The 25150-nt window shown below is 39.8% G+C and overlaps 1 protein-coding gene across 19 annotated transcripts in view; it reads right to left on the bottom strand.

Moving 5' to 3' along the window:
• The window catches only part of ZMIZ1 (zinc finger MIZ-type containing 1), a 341851-nt gene that overhangs the window by 104860 nt on the left and 211841 nt on the right, over positions 1 to 25150 (bottom strand). For all 19 annotated transcript variants that reach the window (XM_086899623.1, XM_086899610.1, XM_086899616.1 and 16 more), the window contains one exon: positions 22182 to 22287. In XM_086899623.1, the coding sequence (XP_086755749.1) occupies positions 22182 to 22287 (106 nt within the window). The remainder of the gene's footprint in view (positions 1 to 22181; positions 22288 to 25150) is intronic.

Raw genomic sequence — 25150 nt, 5'->3', positions numbered from 1 at the left:
ATTACACCAGTGCTTAACAGCAAATCCACTGCCTGCCTGCTAGCCTCACTTCAGGGAATAGATGAGCACAGGGCTGTTGGCATATCCCATAGGCAGAGGGTGAGCAGGTCACCGTGCTCTGGGGGGCACTGAGTCAGGCACTGATACAGAGCACTCCATCTCCTGTGCAAGACTGGCCCCCTTCTGTCACTGCACTGCCCTGAGCAGTCTCATAAAAACATGATCCTTAAACTGAGGTGCTTGGTTAAATTTGGTTTCTGACTGCTCTCAGACAAGATCTCACGGTGGCAAGTTGTAATTAGCCTAAAAGCTCTTGTAACTGAGTTAACACTGTCCATTTCCACAGGAGGTTCCTCACTTTTAAGAACACATCTCAAATCCGGGAGGAAGCTTCATGACCATAAACTCTGTAAGTTCTTTATCTTCTCTCTCAAAAAAGGCACTAGCAGAAAAACAATGGTGTGACAAAGGCAGTGGGGAGACTCAAGAAAGCAGTTCCCAGTTCTCCAACAGGGTTTACTCAGTTCCCACCTCTTCTTTTCCAACCCTTGCCTTCCTCTACCCTCTTTCCCGTCTATCTCAGTAAAAGCTATTCATAGGAAGGACCTTCAAAATGTGTGCAGACTTTCTTAGCACAAGTGGCACTGATCTCATATGGGACCTATGAGAGCACCAGTGAGTAACACTACAGCCAACCAGTGCTGCATCAGGGCGCCAGAAAAACCACAGATTACATCCTTTGAAAACTCTGCCTCGCAGCACTGACACAGCAAAGCACATCATTCTGCCACCACCTGCTCGCATGTCTGCAGACTGAGATGGAGTAACAACCGACAGAATGATACTATCTAACAGCACAGTACCTCAAAAACATGCACACACAAACTCTTGTACGTATTTTAAGTTCATTTTCATTTTTAAGTTTTAATTTCGCTGTAAATTGATGAATTTCTATCAGCAAAGGGGTTTTTTGCCACTGCTTCCTTTTTGTTGGTTTCTCCCCCATGGCACAAACCCATTATTTTTCTCTGACATCTTCATAAATTAATTTCTTTTAATCTTTTGTTACTTTTACCTAATGTCATCAATATTCAATATTCTACCTTTGAAAATCAATTTTTAAAAAAATCTCTTATTTTCTCCATTCCTCTCCCAGTTACATACTGTTTATTACCTGTTTATTCACAGTCACTTTTTCTCTTGCATACATCTACCCTGTGGCCAGTCCAGGAAAAGACTACTAGGCATTGATCAAAGAATCAGACTGGCTACATTAATCCTCATTTGGTACAACAGACATGCTGCACCAAATTTTAAAATGAAAATAAGATTAAAAAATAAAATAATAAAATAAAATAAAAGTCTTTATAATATGAAAACAGAGTGTTTTTTTTAATATTCCCTCTAATTAAACAGTAAAGCTACCATATCAGCTCACATCACTACTTTTGAACTAAAAAGACCCTAAGTGGACAGCAAATAACCCTTAGATGGTAGAGCAAATGACAATTGTGGACTAGAGACATCCAAAATACTTACACAGAAGATGAAGGGAATCCTTAAACGTGTACTTAAAACCAGTGTACTTAAAGCCCCCAGTGTCCCCCATGGAGTTCAGTAAGAAGAGCAATTTCTCACTGACCGTGCATTAAAAGCTGAGGCAAGGGAAAAGGTTTCCATCATATCTACTAACAAAAACTGTTGGTGAGTACATTGGACTTTCTGACATATGTGGCCTTACACTTTGTCACTTTGGAGCAGATGTTTAATTGGGAGGAAGTGATTTTAAACATCTGTAGCCAACATCTGAGAAGGTGGATGAAGACCACATAGAGCCCTGAGGAAATTAAAAGTCTATGCAATTATGTCACTTCTCAGTATGACTATTTAGGAGAATTTAAAAAATAAACAAAACCAGAATTTTCAATAGAGAACCTTCAAAAACCTTCCTCTCCTCTCACTTGCCTTCCTGTGCCTTAGAAAATAATTGGTAACTGAGGAGATACCAAGCCCATTAAACAAGGTTTGACCAACAAGAGATACTGCATTCCTTCTAGGAAAAAAACCAGGGAAAACCCCACCAATTTAATATCAAGCCTTTAAACCCTTAGGGAAACAAAGCAAAACTGAGTAAATATTGAAAATGTAAAACATTACTCAGTTCTAGTGGGTCTCAGGTGTACTGAACCAACCCAGGTTTAGCAACTACACCTGCAGCATATACAACAGCAAAAGTCTCCCACCGAGAAGGGCCAGGGGACAGACTCCCCAAAATCCAAGTCCCTAGCTTGCAATGGCACTGCTGGTGCTGACCCCTAGACCACAGCAACTGGCTGCCTCCTGATTTCCAGTTACATCTTTCAGAAGCCAGGTTCTTCACAGAAGAGCTCAGATAAGTAAAAACATCCAGCTAAGGTTTTCCTGCTTGGAGAAATGATATACTGGGAAAAAAATGAGGGGGGCAAACAGATCAGTTCCCATCACTGTAAGTGGAGGTGGCCATGAAATTCAGTTTCAGCAAATATTCAGCAAGACTTCCATTATTTAAAACTGCTTTGCTTAAACACAGCATCATCTACAGAAATCAGACAGTTACTACATCTCTGAAATTCTAATTTAAAACTGAAAACCTTAACAAAAACATGTTTAAATAAAAATACAAATTCAGCCTTGTTTTTCTACCCCTCCTTTCTAGAAGTCATTTACTATTGTACTGTACACAGGCTGGGGTTTTGCACTATCAAATATGTAAAAATAAATGTTACTTTGCTAGGAAGGTTATTGATTGAAAACTTTAAATTTAATTAGGACCAAGTCAACAAAACAGTAATGGTTCAGCTCAAGAACAGATTATAAAACAAGAGGAAAATCACAAGGTTTCACAAAAATTATATGATCAGTAAGTATTTCTCTAAATTGACAAAATCAGTCTGTAAAAATCTTCCTCAAGTGGATGCCAGACCTGAGAGCAGAAAACTGCTACGTAAAAATCACTTTAAGTAGCATTAGTAAACCAATGGTGTCTAGGAATATCGAAAGACCTTGTCATAATTTTCAGCCCATAAAACTGCTGGAGTAGCTCCATGGCAGAAGTGAGAGACTTGGAAGAGCCCAGTATGGTGTGTTGTGCCATCACACATTCACTCATATAGATGACATGCTTTGGCTTGACAGTAAAAAAATCCTTCTTTAAGCTACAGATTATGGCTTTATTAAAAAAAAAAAAAAACAACAAAAAAAAAGGCAGCTCAAAAGAGCAAGATGCTGTTTCACAACATGCATTGGGGAGGATACAACTCTACTGTTTGCAAGTCCCTGGTCTTAAGCCTTCAGTGGGAGATATCTGTTCACCTGGAACAGCAGGGAATGCACACAGCTTTGTGATCGCACACGGCTTTCTGGATCACAAGATTGCCTGGAAATTCCTGTGTATAAATACACAGAATAAATTCATATATTACAATATATGTATACATAAATACAATGTATTCAAATCACCAAACTCACATACACTGAGTATCAAAACCAAATACCATTTTGAAATACTGCAGTGTCTTCATTATGGTAGAACTGGAACACGGTTTTACCCTCCACGGAAAGAACCCTAACACAAGTAGCAAAATTTACAAGAAAAAGTTATTGTTAAAAGCTCCATGAAAAACTTTTTGTCCTGCATGAAAATATGTTACCTCAGCTTTTAGTATGTGGGTTTTTTTTTAGTTTAAAAAAATTAAATTCATTAGTTCTATTAATTAGCAGTCAAAGACAGAGAAACAAACATGCTCTCTCATCTCAGATGAGTTATGATGGTACCCTCAAAGCTGACTCAGGAATTAATGTAGTTGTTTCAAGAAACAAAATAGCAAAAGATTCAGTTTTTGGCAGCTTTTAAACCATCTGTTCCACACTATTTTAATCACTTCTGCTCAGTACAGAGATTACGGGTTTCAGTTCATTTGTGATGGAAAAACAAAGAATGTTGCATTTTTTTCAGCATGTGGGGGGAAATCCAGAATCCTCCCAACTACCCTGAAACTGGGGTATATGAAGAAAGTAAAAGGTTTACTGGGCCGCACGCTTGAGTGTGATAAAACCACCATCCCCCTCCGTGTGGGATTCCTCCTGTGCTTCAAAGCAAACACAAATTGGAATGTGCCACACTGACCTGAAAAAAGGGGGATGTGGGGAAGGAGCTCCTATTAGCCACTTTACTATGGCAAAACAATTAGTATCATTCTTTCCAATGAAGAACCCAAAAGTTCCCATTGCTATTTGTTGTGGGAAACTGCTTATTAATGTGAAGAATGTGTTTCCTCAGCTCAGAAGTTACAGACTTACAATGACCTCCTTGTAACACTGGAAGTTCTGTAGGGTAGAAGCAGTAGGTGGCTTAGAAGGGATGAGCCTATTTCTCTGTAACACAGTGATTTCTTGTCCCCTCTCCCCGAACCTGAAAGAAGAGCAAACAACTCTCCAAGATGATGAGCAAACACAGAAGTCTGGTCCCACAGATGACTCGAACAGATCTTCAGCTGAGAGTCTCCTCTGTGCAGGTGACTGGCAGATTAACACGACCACTTCAATTTACCTGCCCAAACTACACAAATGACTATTCCCCTACACCATTTGCATCTTCCCCAAGGAACTGTAACATTCCAGTTTCTGCTTCCACAGTGCTGTGTTAGTAGTTTGAAGGGGATCTGACACAGCTCTGCGCTGCAGTTGAAATGCATGTCAGTTCCTTCTCAGGGCGCTGAAGAGCTCCTCCCCAACATCCAAAGCTAATGTGGTCTTCTTGAACATCAGAAAGTCTTATCCAGACCTAAAATGATTTAGTCTGTGATTTGATTAAGATGTAGGTAGCTGAACAGATTTAGTAAGAGCGAACTTGAACTCCACCCTAAACATGTCAGCTTGCCCAAGCTCAGTGTCCCACTGAAAAAGTTTCTTCTGTTTTAAAAATTAATTCTTAATATTCCCATGATCACTAACTCCCATATGTTACCTTTTTAGACTGATATTAAATGAGCATCTATCTCATGAACATGAAGGTCAGCATGAATTCAGCTAAACAGGATTGGTACATTTGCTTTGCATGGCCTTGAATGACTTACAGTGTTGGCTGGAAAATAAATAAATGCATTATGCAATTTTTTATTTTCCCTACCAGTTTTCAACCAGTCCAGTGAAAATTCATATTTACTGCCTTTTACAGTCATCAAAACTAGAATGAAACTGAATGTTATAATGTCATAAAAATGCTTGGTTTCTGCATATAGACAAAACAAGCTCAAAAATAAAATAGATTCAACAGTTTAGCTTGAGTATAAAAGATAAAGCATTTATTATGGTGCAGAATACACCCCCTATGCTTGTAGTTAAGACTAAACTATGTAAACCAAGGAGATAGAAAAGATCCCCTGGTTTACACAGATTTATGCAGCCACTTTCCACTGGATCCTCTAGGTGGATTAGTCATCTCTGATCTCAGCAGACTCAGATTAAGCTGTAGGTTTCCACAGGAAACATTTTCTATACTACAGCAAACAAAAAACATAGTGAGGTACTCTCCCACATCCTTTTTTCACTTTGTTTTCCCAATCTGAGGCCTTTAGCATTTATTCCATCTGGATATCCAGCTACTGAAACCCTGAAAAAACCGAGGTCTGTGTGAATATCATATACCCACAGAGGCTGCCGGTCTGAACCAGAAAGGGATTGTAGTGTTCTATTTTTAGGACAGAAATGTCACAGTCAATAGTGAGGCACATATCCTGCTTCACTCTGCCCTGGAGGTAACTGCTTTAAAGGTCAGAAAGCAATGCTTTCTGGAGATACCCCACTCCAGCTTCTCCAATAACAACGTGTGATTTGCCTTTTGAATCCAAAAGTTATTTACCCATAGTGGTAAGACTTCAAGCTGCTCACACCCTGCACATAGGGGCACTTTGGACAGCTGTTTCCCCTTATGACAGGAGTCTTTCTTAGAGCCCATAGGATGCTTCCTGCTCTTGCTCTCTGCAATGCAAGTATGAAAGACAGGTTGAACTGCCACCCCAGAAACAGAAAGATAGAAGGGAAAGAATGAAGCATGGCAAATGCTCCTCAAAGAACTCTTCCTTGTGGCTGGCAAGTGAGTGCTTTCTCTCTTCAACTGATTGTTTTTAAACAATTTCAAATACTGATATTTGAGACACTTCCAAACAAAGATTTCAAAGCCCTGGTGTTTCAAGGGACTGCAGGGTGGTTGTAACAGCCTCCTGCTATAACCCTCTGAAGAACTGGGAAAATGAGAATGGAAATCCAGATAGAGGGCTGTGAAGAGAGAAAACAAGTCTTTAGTGAAACCCCAGCAGTGACTCAAGACATCTAGTAACATGATCTAATCATAATTAAATCTGCCCACTTAGGTGATTTTATTACATGCTCTACTGTAACCTGCTATGCATTTAGACACCTTCTATGTACAAAATGATCACATCCCCACTTTGATCCTTGTTAACATGATGAATAGACATAGTTTGACACTTTCACTTGTATGCAAAATATAGAGATATGGGGAAAAAAAACTAAGAAAATTGGTGAAGAATTAATTAATTGGTTTAAATTAATTAAATCATCATCTTAAAAAGACACATTGGATGCAATCAAAGAATAATTCACCATTCAGGCTTGAGCTTTCCTTCTACTTTGCTGGCTGAGATGATGTCCAGCAAGAATGACAATTTATACTACATTAGTGAGAAAGCTGTTTGTCTGATGGGCTGCTTCCTTCCTCTAACTCCATGCACACATCATCAGCAGCTGCAGTAGCTGCTCCAGCTCTTTACAGTTTATATACTCTCAGCCTGTGGCAGAATGATGAGCTGCTGGGCAGGAGAAAAGGATAACGTGGGAGACCCAACAGAGGAAAGCTGATGCTTTGTCACTGACAACAGCCCAGCTCTCTCGTTCACAGCTGCTCCCTCTCTCCTGACTTTACCTCACCTAGCAAGGGGAACCAAGTCAAACTGAACTTCGAAACACCCCTGAGCCCACTGCTCTAGACTGTGAGCATAGCTGCCAGCTGGCACGAACTGAGTTACACAATACAGACAAATATTGACTACAATGTCGCCCATTCTTCATCAGAGCTGCCTGCACAGTTAATGGAACACTTTTCCAAATGCAACAGCTTTCAGTCACTATGGGCAAAATTGACGCAGGTGTCACTAGGAGGGAAGATGATTTTTAATTATTTTTTTTAAAACCACAAAGATATGAAGACATAAATGAACACATCATTTTCTGGTATCTAAATTAAGATGATAACATTTAAGCTTTAGACTCATGCACTAGGTAAAAGTGATTAGTAGGTAATGTACACATGAACAAAATGTTGAATACTTTTTAAAACACAAGTCTAGATTTATTTAGCTCTCTTACCTGCTTTTCTCTTTTGAACTTATTCCTGTTGATGACTCAATTAGCTTCCTTTGCAGACCCTAAGTCCCCATGGTGTGAGTCTTACCAAGGAGAAGAAATCTGATCTTTTGCAGTGCACCTCCTTGATTAAACCCTTGCTACTACATCAGGGCAGCTCCACTGCGTTACTTAGGCAGGGATCATAGTTAAAAGCTCACAACCAGCCCCAGCTCATTTACACACCGTGGCTGAAATTCCCATGTGTGCTTCTGTGTAAGAGGTATCATGTTGTCCTTCGTATTCCTATGGGGGAAATTTCTTATTAGGCCCTTAATGATCCAAGGCCAACAAATAACAGCTTATTTATTTATGACATCATAAACTAACATAATCCATGAAATCAACAGAATCAAAACTGCTCCTGTATGACAGGCACTCTTCATTTAACACTTCTGTCTACACATTTTCTTCATTTTTTTGTTATGAAAATGAGTTAGTAATTTGCCTTTCAGAGACTGGACAAAGGGATTAATTTCATAGAAAAAGCTGGATAGATTACTGTGCTAGGCATAGTTCTGCCATACTGCAGAACACACTACATGGAGGAAAGATGCCTTGAAAATACCAGAGACCCAACTGTTGAGTTTGGGTACTGTTAGCAAACACTCTAAGAAACTTCAGCATGTAGACACACGTTCCTTCACCACTGGTGCTCAAAGAAAATGCCAGCAGCAGACCACAGAAGAACTGATAGAGGAAAGGAGGAGTTTAAACTCCTTCCCACCCACAAAAATCATGCTTTGTACCATCAACGCTGTCCTATTATTCATTGGCTCAAAAATACGAATTCAGCAAAGAATTTAAGCATGTGCCTAAATTTAAGCAGTTTAATTAACTTTGACGTCAGTGAGCCTACTTCTGTGCTTATAATTAGATATGTGCTTGCTGAAGCAGAGCCCATTTGAATAGAATCTCGTTGATTTTAATTTGGCCCTTTGTCTTTGCCCCTCATTTATTCTTTGCAGTGACTGAAGGATTAGTGCTAAGGTTCTGGTTCGGGAATGCACTTGAACAACTCATCTTCACTCATAACATGCAAAAAGAAGCTAAGCATGTCTCAAAAAACAAGCATAGACCTAAGTACTTTCCAGAATAATGGTCATTTCATGGTTGAAGAACATGTGGTGCTCCAGTCCTTCTTTTTGCTAGTCAGATTTTTTTTTTACAAGATAGAATTTTTTTTCCAATTCCATACAGAGCTAAAAGTAGTGTTCCACACGCTGTAAATGAAAATTTACAAGTAAGCAGCTACTTCATACAAAATTAAACTTATATAGGAATCCTTTTGCAATGTTGTTAGTTCTTGCAGTGTGGAAGAGCCTGCTGTAAATGTCATATTTGTTCATTTGAATGATGGGACTATAGGTCCCAAAATCTGGGATATTTTAAGTTCATGTAAGAACAGTCACAAAATAGTAAAGCATTAATTTTAAAAAACAAAACAAATAAACAAAATCGAACCAAAGCAAACAAAATCCCAATACCAAAACCGCATGGAGAGTGAAGAGAACATGAACACCATGGATCCAATCACCAGAAATAAAGGTTCAAGTTCCTGAGGTAAAAAGGCAATGAGGGACCTCCATAGTATGCACTACATACTATAGAGCAAAACAGCAAGATCAAAGCTTCAGCTCCTGCCAAGCATTTCTGCTAAACACCTCTAGAGGAAAATCTGATGTCTTTTAGCATGCCCATGAATTGGATTCAGCACACAGATAGCATCTTAAACAAGCCTTTTAACTCAGCTATTTCGGCCCATTTTTCTGTGTTTATGGCCTTTTAAAACCTGGAATACATGACAGCCATTATTAACTGCAGGCATTCTACAATTAAAGGTGGATTTAGAAGGATACAGCGGTGCAGGGGGAAGAGGAAAAACAGAGGGAAAACCAAGGACTGAGTTCAGTATGAGAAACACTGCGGGAAGAGTTTCTCAAACCAAGAACCCCGAAGAGTACTTGTGCTGAAGACACCGCCACTCATCACAGTGCTGAGCTACAAAGCTCCCTGCAGGCTTCCCTGATCCTCTGTAGCACAGCACAGGGTGGGATGACTGTGCTGCACCACCAGCAGAACCACTGCCAGGTGCCTGAGCTGCGCCACAAAACTGCAGGGGCAAAGGAACTGCTATGCCATTTGCATTAATTGTACCGATAATTACACAGCTAAAATACCAACGGGTCTTCGAAAAACACCTATCTGAAATCCCACTGATTTCATGATTTTCCAGAAACCCTACCCACAAATGTGTGTATGCAGTAAGATGGTTCATCCTTCATTTACTCAAAATCTGTTGTCACATAGCTAAATTTCTGCTGTCAAAAGAACACTGGAAGGAACTTTAAAAAGGTCCAGCCTCAAATTAAAACGGAAGAGAACGCTGACAATATAAAGAAATCAACCATGTGTCTACTCCATGAGTGTATTTGGAGACACGAGAACAGAATAAGAATGTCCCAGTTGGATTATTAAAGCAATATGCTCTAAGTGACAACTGTCAGTTCTTTTGAAACCTGCTATCAATTTCTTTAAAGCCATTTAGTTTGTTAAGATAAGGTGACATATTGAAGGAGCAGTAGAAAAACCACATCTAGCTAGTAATTTGAGTTCTGGGGGTATTATTTGCTTATTAAATTGCACGTACCATAAGGAGAACCTGCAGATATCATAAAACTACATTATCCCATCCCCATTACTTTGGATTTTGAATTAGCACACGATTGGGTTTCCCTGGACACAACTAGATTTTTTCCATCTAAAATTTTTATTTTTATCCTAAGGTTCAGCCTCCCCCACAGTAACTCATTTGTCTAGAATTTGCCAACTTTACAGGCAGAGCAGGCATTTGGTGTCCATTTCCTCTGCTCCCATAGTGTGACCTCATCCTTCTTTGCTCTGTTTCTTTTTGCTGCATCAGTAAAAGGAATAAAACTATTTCAGCTCTGTCATCTCTACTCTTCTACTGCTTTAAAAACATACAAAAATCTGCCAAAAGAATGGGCACTGTTTATTGTGTGGGACAGATGATGTTTGGTCTGGGCACACTGAAAACACCGAATCTACCGAGTCTCACCATCCTGTACACAGCAATCAAGGCTTTTTCTCCAGGGAAGAAGCTTAGAGTTCATCACTAATAAATAATTAATAAATCATTTTCTAGGCATGGAACCTTAAAAACTAACTCCAACATTGCTATGTAAGACAGCTATTTCTGCACACATGGGCTTTCTCAAGCATAGTTTTATTTTTTTTAATCTCTCTGCAACCTTTTTAGCTTTACTGACCTCATGATAAGTAGAGTTTTGGACAGATAAAAACATCAACTATTGCAAATAAACATAGCAATAGAACAATGATCCAGTGTAGTCCTTTTTTTTTCACCTTTGTAGACTAAATGGCACCTGCAGAATAAAGTTTCCTTTCAGGGGGCAACGTAGCTAATTCATAGCTGACTATTCCAAGTTTCCAGTATGTTTTCAAATGACAGTCCAAACATATTTAACTTCACAACAGATACACATATATGCTCATATTCCTTCCACATCCTCAATTTAGTTTTGTTTTCTTCTTTTCTCTACAAAACTCTCCTCCAGAATGGTTTTTATCACACTGAGACTTGTCAGCCATGTATCAAGTGTTAGCTTTTTGAAGACAATCCTTACAAGGTCACCATGCTTCTACAGAGTTTAGGGTTATATGACTGACTAAATTTAACATTTAATTAAGAGTGGGGCAAATGCACTTCTCCCTAGATCTGAAAATATAACCCATCCCAGGGTTGGAAATTATGGCTCTTCCACTCAATCTGAGTGAAAGCATAAATTTCTCACTGATGCACGAAGATGTGAATTGTACCAGAGCAAGAAAATATGAGGAACACAGAAGATACTTTCACCTGCAGGAGCCTGGCAGTCTGCAGTGCTGACTGAACCAAGGGGACTGTGCCAAGCCAGACATGGCAGTGAGGATTTCCCCTCTGTTTTTCTAACATTACCCTCAGTGTTTGCTACAACATATATTGCAATCAAAGGAAAGGAAAAATTGCTGAAATGCCTCTACACACGTAGCTGTTTCAAAGGGACGCTGAAAACCACTCTGCTGTCCTTCAAAAGGACTGAGGTCTGTTTGAAGCATAGCTCCCAGCAAGGATTCCACGGAAGACTGGCTCCTGAACTCTGCTCAGCTGACTTCTTTGCCCTGACACATGGCTTGGGTTCTCATATTAGCAGTAAAGCCACCAACTGTTTGAATTTTGGTGTGTGTCAGAGATATCTTCACAATATCATTGGTAATCAATCACCAAAGGATCCCACACAGCCTCCAGCAGTGGTGTGTGTGATGATCCACCAGCTTTGTGCCACTGGCTTGAGAACTTTGCTCTCAGACATTACTCTTGCCTCTAATCTCAGTTTTCTGTCCCTCTATGGGCAGTCAATGATTCTGCATGGGGCTGATCCTGCTTACACAGAACAGGAACACAACATTTCCTTCTGCCTTTATATCAAGATTCTCTAGAAGGCAGATCAGTGTCCAGATCCACACCGAGCACACTGCTTCACACAATGGTCCTGATGTAACCCAGCAGCTCAGAGGAGGAGCTCCTGTCACACTGTGCTGCCTCTGCCCTGGCTGAGGAACTTCTGCCTTCCTGATCACTGCAAGCTGCAAGCAGTAATTGGCTGCAAAGGATCAAATGAGCACAGAATTTCCTCCAATCAAAGACTCTGTCTTTACCTATTTATTTTTCCACACACTGAAAGAAGTAAAGAGCATCTCTCTCTTTTGGAACTTTTTTTATTTCTTTCATTTTGACAGTTGCTAGACTAAAATGTCAGTCTAGCTCTTCTCCAGCTCATCTTAGGTATTGAATGTGAAATTAGCTAAACTGCGTAAAATTTTAAATCAGAATTTAAAATGAATTTGCTGTCCTGTAAGACATGCTAGATTGTGTAATAGAACAGAGAAAGGAGGCTTGCACAATTTTGGCTCTAAGAAAGACTTACCCAAGTCTTTGCTTTTGCTCTCAAGACAGCACAACATTGACACAATTCCAAGGCAGTTACTTTAGCTACTGCTTATTATTTCAAACACATTTGGTTGTAATACTAGAAAATCATCAAAGCAAAATCCCCTTACTGCCTGCAATGGTATGGAGCTTTTCAAGGACCACTAGGTCCACTTCAACATTCCTACTGGGAGACAGCAACCATTATAAATTTCTGACAATTAACCTCTCACAATCTTATTTTAGACCAGCAGTGCTTCATTTTTCACACTGAAAACGTAGAGATCTCTCTGGTTCTTTGACTTAATTGAAATTGCTTCTGTAGTAAATACACTAAATAATTTCATTTTGTTTTTTCTGTGATGGAAAGACAGTATCTTCCGAAGTGAGCAAGATTAATGTCTTTTGGGTCTGACCAGGCAGTCATAAGGGAAACTATCACACATGAAACAAATACCCTGCTTTGTACACAGATGTTCACTGTTCAATTTATTTCCTCAGGAGCAGCTCCTGTTCAGCCTCCTATTATTGAGTTCAGAGCCAAGTCAGTCATACTTGCCTTTAAAAATGTTTAAATTTATGTTTCCCTTGAGAACTTGCTTTAGAAGATGCACATTTTAAACCATTCTGTGAACCTGAAACTAAGGATCGATGTCTGTGTCTGCAGGTTTGAGTCTACAGAGCCCTAAGCAGGGCTTTGGGAAACAACAGCACAGGCAGGCCATGTTGTTTGTACAGATTTAAAAATCTGTAACTTCTTGTATCCACTGAAATTACTAGCCCTGACACACCTTAAGTGCAGGCATTTCTCAAAGAAATAAGGAATGTATTGAAGGGGATTGAATTAATCCTCAGTTTGAGCACATATTTCATAGGAGCCAACGTTTTGCATGAAATGCTACTGCTTTAAGTTTTGCTGAGAGTGAATCTCAGAAGTTGAGTAGATACTCAGCTCATACAAAATGGGAAGAAACACTGGTTCTCTGTAACAGAGCACATAAGAAATACATACAGCAGCAAAGCAGAGATACAACTGAGATACCTCAGACAGGTAAGAGTCAAAGAGATTTCCTTAGGACTGCACAATAACCAAACATCTCAGTGCTTGATTATTTCATCCTTCCAGCACAGTAGGAAATTTTATCTATGAGCTTCATCCCCAAAAACAACTGCATCTACAAGGAAGTCTTTTAGTAGAGACACGCTCACCATCATGTATTTGTTTCTTGGACCTGACATCCAGACTTTCCTAAAAGACTGGTTTGGTCACAGAAATGAGATTCAAACCAACTTCATTTTCTAGCTAGATTCATACCTTTTGGAGTTTATTATTGTTAAACTACTTAATAAGGAAAATATTATTTCTTCCATTTATTCCTCAAGTCAGGTGTTACTGTTATCTGCTACAAAGCATAATTTACCTTACATGGAAGTGTCAGGAATAAAGTCTGGATTTATTGGGATATTCACATAAGTGTCTCACAATGGCATGTATTGTTGCATTTTCATCAGAATACCAAAAAATAAAAAGGGAGTATTTTACCTTGGCATCCAGAAAACCTGCAGATGAAAGCAAATCTGATGGTTTTCTTTACATGTTTTACTGGAAGTAAAAGCAGGTAGAGGCAAAAAAAAATCCATACGAAGGAAACAATCCAGAAGCCTCATCAAACATGAACATACTGACTTGTAGTGGACTTCTGAGAAAAACAGCACATTCTAAGGAACAATATGCATTTGTTTCCGGAATGTATTACTTAGGAGCTCTCTTCAAATCAATTTTCCTTTATTCTGTGGTCTTTCTCCTCGAATCTCCTCAAATGAAGTTGCATGGAGACTAATACAAATTAGAACTATCTATGATGACGAATCCTTATGATTTTTTTCTTTGTTCTTAACTGGTATTGAAATGAATGTATTGTATCACATAGAACTTATGCAAATACCTTGCTATCAGCACACTTTAACAGGTATGCTTAAATATGAGCATTAGAAAAGATGAAATAAAAACATTTTATCAGAACTTCTCAGTATAGGAATTCTCTTTTTAAAGAGAAATACTACATATAACATCTTATCTACTAATCATTGTGTTTCTCAGTGTCATGTCTAGGGTATTCAGAGCAAGAACTTTTTTTAACAGGCTGACTCCATGCCGCAGACAAGCCTGGAGGAATTAGGGAAACATCTGAAAATGTGAGCAGTGGAATCTCAATTGTATTTAGGAAGTGAACTTGCTGTTCTTGGAGCTTGATGATCTGATCTGTTCACACAGTTCATGCTTTCATGGTTCAGCCCTCCAGCAGCACAAAAGCTCCCAATCCCCATGGAAGTTGCTACGTTACTGCTCTCATGGCTGGACTCCTCACGAACAGCTCTGAATGCCTCCCAGATACACAGGCTAATAAGAGAGCACTGGCAGTGAGGTACATTTGGATGCACTGCAGCTGAAAAGGGAACAAGTTCAGGACTGCTTGCTGTAAGCTGAGAAAAGATAACTTGTAAAGGGCATTTGCCATTCTAAGAGTTTGCTTTCTTCTCTCCCATGAATATATGCAGGCTTTCACAGCTGCCTCCCCTCTTACTTGACATCGGTGACTTACCTCATCTTCAGAGGGAAGTTACTCAAAACAACATAAAATCAAAATTCAAAATTCACACCCAGACCAAGATCTAAGCTGTCTCTACCACTAGATCTTCAGCTGTTCTCAGCACATATGGAATCCTTGAAGCAGAAGACAGAAAACACTAATAGAGATCAACAGAAATCTTCTCTGGGGAATGCCAGTTCCAGTCCAAGTGAAAGTGTGTTGCACACTTTAGGAAAATATTCTTCCCAGGGACTGTATGGTAAGTTAATGCACTGCACATTCAAATCTGCTGCAAAGAGAGCGTTCAGGTAAATACCAGCCTCACAAAAATCCAAGGCACAGACTAAGAAAACAACAGGGCAAGCTTGTTTCTGTAGTTGAGTGTCCACAATTTCTTTAAGTGCTATAGTAAAGGCATTAGAGCCCTTAAAATGTTCCAACCTGGCAACAGTTTTATTGTGACATCTCTCAAAGTCAGAATTGGTACCATGGTAACAAGGACCAGTGAAATGTCAATAAGAACAGGCCAGATATACCACCTGGTATTTTGGCTAGTCAGAATAAAGAAGCAGCAGCTCAGCCACGCAACCTCCTTTATAAACTTAGGTGTTCAAGTGTACAGCAGAACAGTGAATGCCAAAAAGGAAGTTAATTTTCATCAAAATAATGCCTATCTACATTGATATGTCATGAGGTCCTCAAGCTCCCAGTAAAAATGAAGAGGAGTTGTCTAGCTGAGGATAATGAAAATCTGACACAAGTATGATCATGTTTCCAACCAGCAGAAAGCAGATGAAATGCATGAGGGGCAGACCTCTCAGAGAAGGGAAGAGGAACAACTCGAACAAATAAGGCCCAGTGGGGAAAAGCTGCTCATTCTGCAGGCTCTTCTTAACCTCAAGATGTTTGAGAGCTTGACATGTCTGCCATATGTCAAGCCAACCTGACAGAGGCTCAAGATATAGGATATAATTGCCAAAACTGCAGGTCTCATGGAGTTTTGTTCTGAGTGAACTCATGGGTGAGACAAATGGGCAAAGTCCACTGTGCCTTTTCTGCAGCCAGTGTAAACACGGCTGTCAGAGGGTACAGACATGAATTAATGCTGCTTGCCACTGAGCAGCACTACAGACTGTGTTTCCCTCTAGTCAAGGGAAGTTGCCAGCTTCATTAAAAGAAACTAATAAAACTAACCTCATAATCCGAATAAATTAAGAATTAATTACTCATTTATTTGTAATATCCCTACTATAAATCATTAGGAAAGAAAGGCTTAGTTGCAACAGAAGTGCATCTTGCAGATACATGTACCAGAGCAGAGCTATTTTATCTGTATGAAAACAAAGTGTCCCAGCTGAAACCATGGCTCTGCTGCACTGCATAACTACCTACAGGGGAAGAGGTTGATTCTGTACTGCATGACACTGAATTTAATTAAATGAGATAAAAAAAAGTGAGATGGAAGGCGTATTATTATCCTTGCTTCAAAAATATGGAACTACAAGACTGAGAGCAAAGCAGACAAGGGCACACAGTGAGAATCTGTGCTAAGAGCAGGGAAGTGAACTTAGAGATCACCCAAAATATAGCCAGTCTTCAGCACCAAAAGCTTTTTCAGAAGGTAACAGCTAAAAGAAAATAATACCTTTATTTTAATGAGGAATGTCAAGTGGACAGTTTTAGGACACCAACTCTAACTAGCAATGGATTAGATATCTGCATGGAAATGCAGCAGAAATTTAGGACGACACAGATAAAAGGTTCTTAACCAGCTTCCAGCTGCATCAAGAACCACATTACAGAATTTAATACACTGAATTTTATCTTTTAAAAGCTCTTTCATTTTTCCATTTTCTTTTACTCTGTTCCATCCCTCCCCAGTCATTTTAGCTGAAAATATTTTTTAAATGTAACTGCCCTAATAATTCTGAATTCCCCACTTATTTCAGTGTCTTATTCAATTTACAACAATACGTTTTTGTGTCAATACTGTACTGTAGCATCATAGCTCTTCTTGTTCTGAGTTGTTCATTTCTTAGTACTTACACACATTTCATAACTCTGCTCAGCTTTCATTTCACAAACAACCCAAGCTTTTACTCTGCTCTCATAAAGCTGCTTACGTATTTTTTTCAGACACTTTCCTAAGTGCAGATACAGCATTTGTATTTCTTCTCCAGTCATATAAGGCCATTTTGACTTGACTTGCTGGAAATCTTTGGTGTGAGGCATGAGACTGACAATTTATATGCTGTTTCTTTCCTAACACAGGCCTGTCAATCATTTGGTCCCTTCAAGCTGGAGGGATGCCATCAGCCTTGGCTGGAGTAATTTCTATTCTATACTTGTAATCCTTTTAGCCACCTCGCTTTGCCTTGTCTCCACAGATAATGTGGGCATTATTACTGGAAACTTAGTAAAAGTGTTAATCTAGCCCTATGGTCCAGTTCCCCTTGATTTAGAGATTATCCTTACTTTCTACCTTTTTATTAATTCACATTGTGGCATCATTTCTTCTCTCTTTTTATAGAATTTAAGTTTGATTTGATAATACAACCAAAATACTCTTTGCCCAATCTCTACCATTGCCTTGAAAACGTATCCTGATCAGGACATACCTTAGGTCTCAGTATCTTGTCCAGCAATGTTTTAACTCCTCCATAACACCACTCTCACTGCAAATACCTCTGTTAACCCAGGGTCCAATTTATTTACAGCTCTGGCATCCTACTTACAAGAACAGCCCTACTCTATCACAGTTTGAGTACAATGAAGCTAAAGAAATAAAACAGCCCCATACTATAGAATTCTCAAATACTATGAAGTTTTAGTCCATACCTCATATAAAATCAAGATTATTAAGTAATACTGCTCTTGAAAAGTAAAATCAGATGCAGACCAAGCACAGCCTGAGGGACTGAAAGCAAAGTGATATCAAAGAAGGGTTGCCATTTCTGCTATCAAACAGCCAACACTTAGCTGCCTGTCCAAGCTATCACAGCATTTGTTTGCTGTAGCTGCTCAGTGACTGCTGAAGTACCTTTTCTGCACAGTTCTGCCCTCAGGCTTCTTCCTTCCTCCCTCTCTCTCTTTGCAGAGATACTGAACACTGTCCTTTTCTGACAAAGCTCCCTGTATGATCTCATTCTGTCGTCCCCTTGTCTGGCCTCAGCTTGGCCTCCTGACAAAAGTAAAAGTAGAAAAGTAGCTACAAGAGCAATGAAGTTCAGTAGCTCGATAAAGTATCTTGAAGGAAAAAGATTCAGAACAGAAGATTGCTCCCTCTCTCTTCCCCCCTCCCCTTTTTTTTTTTTTTTTCATAAACACTTTAATTGCTGAACTCTACTTTATTTGAACAGTTAAAATAAAGCTACCAAGTGACTTAAAATCTTCTACAGGAAGGACAAAAGCATCAGATATACTCAGAAAAAGTCCAAGAAAACACTGTTCAGAGAGAAGGGCTTCAGGTTTAAGGAAGAAAAGCCAGAATGCATAAAAACCTATGCACTCACATATCAAGAGCAACTCAGGTTACTGCAGTCTGGAAGCAAATGAGCAGGCAGCCAACCTGCTGGGCCATTCCCTATAGGTGTCACAACAAGGCAGAGGAATTTGCAGTGGAAGGTCTGGGGAGCAGCTGTCACCAAAAGAGACACATATATTTTTAAAGGCTTTGTCATTTGTCTTCAGGGTGGGAAATGCTGTGTTTGACCTCCTGCTGAGGCAGCTGCCCTGTTGCAGCAGCATGGGCTAGAAGAATAAAAGGCAGCAGCTATTATTTCAGGTACAAACACCAGAAAGCAGAGACAAAAGGCAGAGTCATTAAATCATCATCTCTATTTAAAAACACACATGGCAACTTATTAATACTTTTCATGCTGCATGAACCTCCTCCCTAGGCATTCTCCAAAACAATTTCTATTAGCTAATTGCCAACTATCTCAATGACCAAGTAAAACAACACCAAAAAGCACATCAAACACCGTCTCGGCAACACCAAACAATCCTTGGTCTTGGTCTGGTGCCCCTCCTTTCCCCAGCTGAGGCTGTGCCACCTGAAAAGCTGCCCCGCCCGGCTGCAGCTCCTATCCCTCCCATGTTTGCCTGGACTCTGATCTGCCATCTGCACCTCCTTTCCAGCCTGGCACGGAGCCACCACCACAACAGCTTAAACCAGCTGGGATGAAACGTCGTGGGGCCTTTTCCAAGAACCGAGGGGTGGTTTTCCCATAGAGCTGAGCCAGTTTGGCAGCTCTGCCTCTCGCCTCAGGCTCCAGCCCGCTTCCATCAGGGCTACTGAGATGCCCAGGGCTGCCTGGGGACCCTGACTCTCCTGGGGCCCTGCAGAGACACAGCCCAGGGAGCAGTCACACGGAAAAGAAGCCATACCAGCCAAAGCTCTTCTGCCAGAGAGGTCCCTGAACAGCCTTAGGGTGGGAATTGCTGGAGAACAGGAGCAGGACCATAGCACACCTGGCTACTGGTGTAGGCACACTGGTCTAGAGGGGTCCACCTGCTCCACACAGCAGAGCTCCAAAGCCTCCAGGCACCACTGCCAGGCCACTGCCAGCCTGCAGGACTTCAGTCAACAAGCCCTGTCCCAAGCTGTAAGGAAGTACTAACAGTGGATGGCCCTTGAAAGGATTTGGTGCAATTAATCTCCCCAGTGTTCACCTACTCAAATATGTTTTAATTAGAAGATTTTTTTTTTTTTTTTTTTCCCTAGCATTTAAGAATGTCAGACACTAAAAAACATGGATTAAAAATGTTTCCAGAGTGATCCCATTGGCAGCATTAAATTCATACTTTAAGGAATGAATGCAAACCATTGTAAATTCCCCTTAAGCCTGGAGGAAGGGAAAAACAAATTCTTATTCATTAAAATTAATGCCATTTGATATCTACATCAGGGGATTTGTGCAGGAATGTGACTGGAAGAAGTGTTGGAGGTGTCTTTCATTAGATGCAAAAGAAAACAGAAGAAGCCTCTTAAAACAACCTGCAAGCATCCCTGCCAACAACTTAAGCAAATCACAAAGGGCAGCTTTCAAATACGACACACTTTCTGCAAGAAAAGCAAAGGACAATCTCAACATTTTTACAGAAACTGAATGAAGGAGCAGAGCCACTGCTGTATTAGAAATCAGCAAATGTTAATGCACTGTGATGTGGAAAATAACCCTTTGAAAAAAGTTCAGTATGTTCTGAAATAACCTCACATTTGTAATCCCAATCTGTTAGTCTTTCAAACTGCCTATTCAATGATGCAGCAGGGGCTATTTGTGACATATCAAAAAATATGTTATGGTATGCCCCAAAATATGAGCATTTAACACACATAGACAGTAAGAGCACAAAAAGCACAGTGTAGGTGGGCATGATGAAACCCTGGGAAGACCTGGTGAAACAACTGTACACACAGTAAAACTAAAGTAGGTGTGAAACCAAATATTTAAGATCATTGAAAATAAATTACTTGTATACACAACTGGGAAGTAGGAAGCAAAGGAAAAGACTGAGAAAGGTTTTAGACTATACTGAGAGACAAGCACGTGATTTACCAGCTTTCCCAGTATTCTATCAGTTAAAAAGGGAAAGACTGAACTCTGGACAGAATGCTAAGATAAAACAAACCCCTCACATATATTCCTCAAAAAAGTAATTACTGGTAGAAATCAAAAACTGACATTGGGCTTTTCTAGACCATACTGACTGACCAGCAGTTTTCAAGATTACTCCCTCAGTGAGCCCTAAAGGAAAAGGACTGTAACATCTGACTCTCAGCCTCACCTCCTCAGTCTCACTGATAGAGAGACACATCAGGAAGAATTAGTAAGAGGGGGAATAGATATATTTTTAAAGAAAATCTAATGTTGCCATAGCTGGAAAGTCTCCTTTCATAAGCATTTTTTAAAAAAAAATAAAACAAACAACCAAGAAGAGATGTGACAGCTAACTAATGGATAAACTTAATAGGAAGTCGGAAAAAAGAGACATTGTGCTTGGTCAACGGAACATTTTCTCCTCCACACAGTTTTCCTGGATGAAAATCAGACAGTTTATTCAACATTTAGTAAGATTAATGGTCCTTTCCCATATAAAAAAATAAAATAGTAAGTCCAGTGAATATGCTTTGATGTGAAAGCCACTTTTGCATGAGAAACTGCTTAGAACACCTAGGACAAAAAGGTAACCATGAGTAAAGAAGTTTGGGGCTGATAAAAAACTGAAAAGGAACATGAAAAGAAATATTAACACCCACTCAGCTGGCTAAAAGTCACTGCTTTGGAAGAAGGTAACCTTTTCTGATGTTCCAAAATGGGGACTGCACACCAGTTTAGTACTAAACAGAAAAGTTATCCACGCTCAGTCTGGAATGGAACAATTATCTTCCTGTTTTCCAAGCCGGCGCACATTATGTTGACATTCATCAGCTAAGAAAAGGAGAACCGGAATTAAATGCTCCAGTTAAATCGAACACGTGAGAAGCAGAAAGACCCTTAAGTGCATTTTCTGCATCTCTAAAAGGAGCAATGGCAATACATCATGATCAAATATTGCTACTTGATCAGAGACCTGTAGCAGATTATTGCTGTAAAATACTGGAAAAATGGCTACTTCATACTACAGCAACAGAATTACTACCTACTCTTGGCTCAAATTCTAATGCTAAGAACTTATTTGCACAGGCATATGAAGTCAAGGAGTACAAGTTTTGCAACAGATACACCAGGGAGTGCAGAATGGATGTGAAAGATTTAGAGGTTGACACATGACAGAAAATCAATGGTTTACCAAGATGGAGGGGTCTGAGTATGTACATTCCCACCATGAAATTACTAAACATCTGTGCTTCTGGAAGCAGCATTTCATCCATGAGATCAAACAGGGCAACAAACAGCATGAGCTGGGGAAAATATAAATTTCCAAAGTCATGTATCCTCAGAAGAGCAAGCCATTGAAATACTAAAAGTAACAGAATTGTAACCACAAAATACATGCTTGCTTTTGGTTTTTTTTTTTTTTTTACAGAATGCAAGACAGTCACAGGTAGCATTTTTTACAGAATATGATTATCTGAGAATCAACAATACATCAAAAAAAAAAGCTTTTCCTACCAGCTGATTTTGGAGTGAATTTGTCCCTGTTGGCTGCACATACTGCCAGTAGCCTGTATCCAAGATCCAAGTCAAATCCTTGCTGAGCTGCCACTCGACTAACCACCTGCAGAGGGAAAGAGAGAAAGCTTCGTTAGGGGTTACCTGAGCTCTTTAGAAAGTGACATTAACCTGCTTATCAGCACTAATGTTAGACATCTGAATTTGCTGCAAGAGCACAGTACAAACATGGTGTGAGGCAGTGCTCCCCAGCAGCTTCCAGCACAAGCACAGCAAAGTGAACACAGGAGTATTCTGGTGATCCAATTATTTAAGCACCTGTCAGAAGAAAGGCCTGCTAGTTCCATGAAAATTGGAGAGACAAATGCCAGAAGAAATAAGGGAAGGGTGATATATGTAAAGGTTCTATAGAATACATCTTACTGTATTTGACATGTGAAGATGAGAAATCCTCTGTCTCTCTCTGCTGTACAGCTCCTGGCCCTGTTCCCAAGGGCAGTGCCCAGGTCCTTTAGGTTAAAATGCCCACTCCACTCTGCTGGGCAGGGTTGTCCTATGCTGTGCTCCGTGTCACAGTCACTGCATTTCAACAATACCGTGTTGGGAAGCACATTTACTGCAGTTTTAGAATAAATAGGCTTGTGCAAGAAGCATTTGCCAAACACTAAATTAGGGAAAGACTGTTGTTGTTGCTGTTGACTGATCTAGAAGAACTAGCAAAACCAGGCAAATTGAAGACTGTAGTTAAGGATGAAAAGCAGGCAACTGTTTCTCCAAGCCAGCAACTCAGCTATCAGCCAAGAACGTATCCTCTTTAAAATCTGCACAGAACCAACACAATGCCACAGTCACTCTGCCAAACGATGCTAAAGTTATACACAGCACAGCTTTTCTATTGCCTTCCAGTGGCACATGATGACTTCAGACTTAGAGGCACAGATAAAACAGATTATTCTTAACAGTGCCATTACTTCTTTGCATTAAAACAACGGTGAAGGAAATGCACAAGAAACAGAACACCATTTCCTGAGGCAAAAGCAAGTCCCTATCTTTAATAGCTTACAGTGCAAGAAAATACTCTTTTCCCACCCCTTCTTCATCTGAAAGCTTCTTTCTTAATGAATAACACTGCAACTATCTATGTCCAGGTCTGCAAAAAGCAACAGTATAGAACAGAGTGAAGAACTAACATATGTGATAACTTAGAAACATTATTCTATACTTTTTCCATAATATCCGCTTTTCCTAATTAACAATTAAGAACAGAATTTATTTCTTAAAAATGAATTAACACGAATGAAGTTCCCAGGTAGATTTTTTTGTTCTGTTGCTCTTATTCACTGAAAAATTAGACATTCATAAGACTTAATCAGTGGGAGTGGTCCCTCCCTAAATTTAACCCTTCCAACCTCAAAGGTTGAAGAAGCTTCAGGAAAAAGAAATTAAAACTGAGGATAATCAGTACAGTAATACACACATGTGTTTTATCACATTTCTTTATAATTACAGCTTTTAGATAGAAAACTAAAAAGGAGTAAAATAAAAGAAATAATGCAATTAGTTTTGATAAAAAAACCCCCAACATTTCCAACTTGATAGATTTCCAGCTTTAGTCCTTTACAGTTAGAAGTCCGGTTGTTAGCATCTTGGCTAAGGCTTTGGGTCCAAACTTGCAAAAATAAGAGAAAAATAAAACTACTAATAATTAAAAATTTAATAAAAATCCACCCATAAAACCATTCAAAAACAGAAGAGCAGAATATGATATGTCATGTTTCATGCTAAATTAGCAATAGGAGTGAAGACTGGTGGGCTGCCATGAGATCTGGAAAACACTTATATACTTGGAAATCTGTTCTCCTTTCTACTTCCAATATCACTCTACTTCAGCCACCCAAAAGTAGATATTGGGGAGGATGAAAAGAAAACAGACAAAAAACTCTTCTAAGAAACCCAAAACAACACTTTTGCAAAAGGCTCCTGAGAACAATGTCTCATTAATGTACAAACATTATTGAAACTCCTTCAGCCATCATCTATTCCATCATCACAGAGGAACACATTTCAGAGTGCCAATCAGGCCTGTAAAACAATGGAGAAAGGGCCCTCCCATTTCTGTTTTGAAAAAGCATATAATCATTAAACCATTTCTTTTGAAATGGACAGGAATGAAGGCAGATACACCTGCTCATCAGTGAGCACACCGTAACTCAGGAAATGCATTGGCTGCTTATATCTCTGTTTTAAAACATGAAGCTACAAGTCCTGAGTCTCTCCTAGCAAGAGGCCAAATCACCACTCTCAACTGACATCTTGCTAATTATGGAAAAACTCTACAAAGTAACTCAGGAAACAGAGAGAACTGTAAAACCCACAAAAGCCAAGTTCTGCTTGCACTGTCTTCACTGAATATGCTGCAAAGCCTTGGTCAGTGCAGTCCCAACCACAGGCTGACACCTAACTTCCTACACTCCCACATCACATCAGTTTCCTTTCAGATTTCCCCTGCCATAGGAGCAGTGCCAGGAAGCCCAGAGGGGTGGAAACCAGAGCTTTCCAGGTGCCAGAGTGGGCAGCCCAAGGCTGTGCACACCCTGATGGGCACAGCACGGTCCGGGACACCCACCACAGCAGCTGAGGCAGTGCCCCAGCAAACAGCACATGAGGACTGAGCGTGAGAAGACAGAACCTGAACTTGACAGTGTGCAGAAGTCAGCCAGTCAAACTATTACTTCTTTATGCAAAGTGTGAGGGGAAACAAACTGGAAAATTGTTTTTGCAAAAAATTAATAAAAATAATAATCTAACTTTGAAAGAAAGTGCTTCCACTGACAAACTGCACAAAAAGTCCCTTCTTCCTCTCAAAAGAACAAAAAAACCCACACAAATGTAATAGAAAACAGGCATTTCTATTTTGCCAAGAGTCATTTTCTACCTACAGTTTTCTTGTGTGCACTCCATTAAATGCA

Source organism: Cyanistes caeruleus, chromosome 8 (assembly GCF_971803275.1).
Source record: "Cyanistes caeruleus chromosome 8, bCyaCae1.hap1.1, whole genome shotgun sequence".
Classification (NCBI taxonomy): domain Eukaryota; kingdom Metazoa; phylum Chordata; class Aves; order Passeriformes; family Paridae; genus Cyanistes; species Cyanistes caeruleus.
Note: the sequence above shows the minus strand (reverse complement) of the source record. Positions and strands in the feature narration are given on the sequence as shown.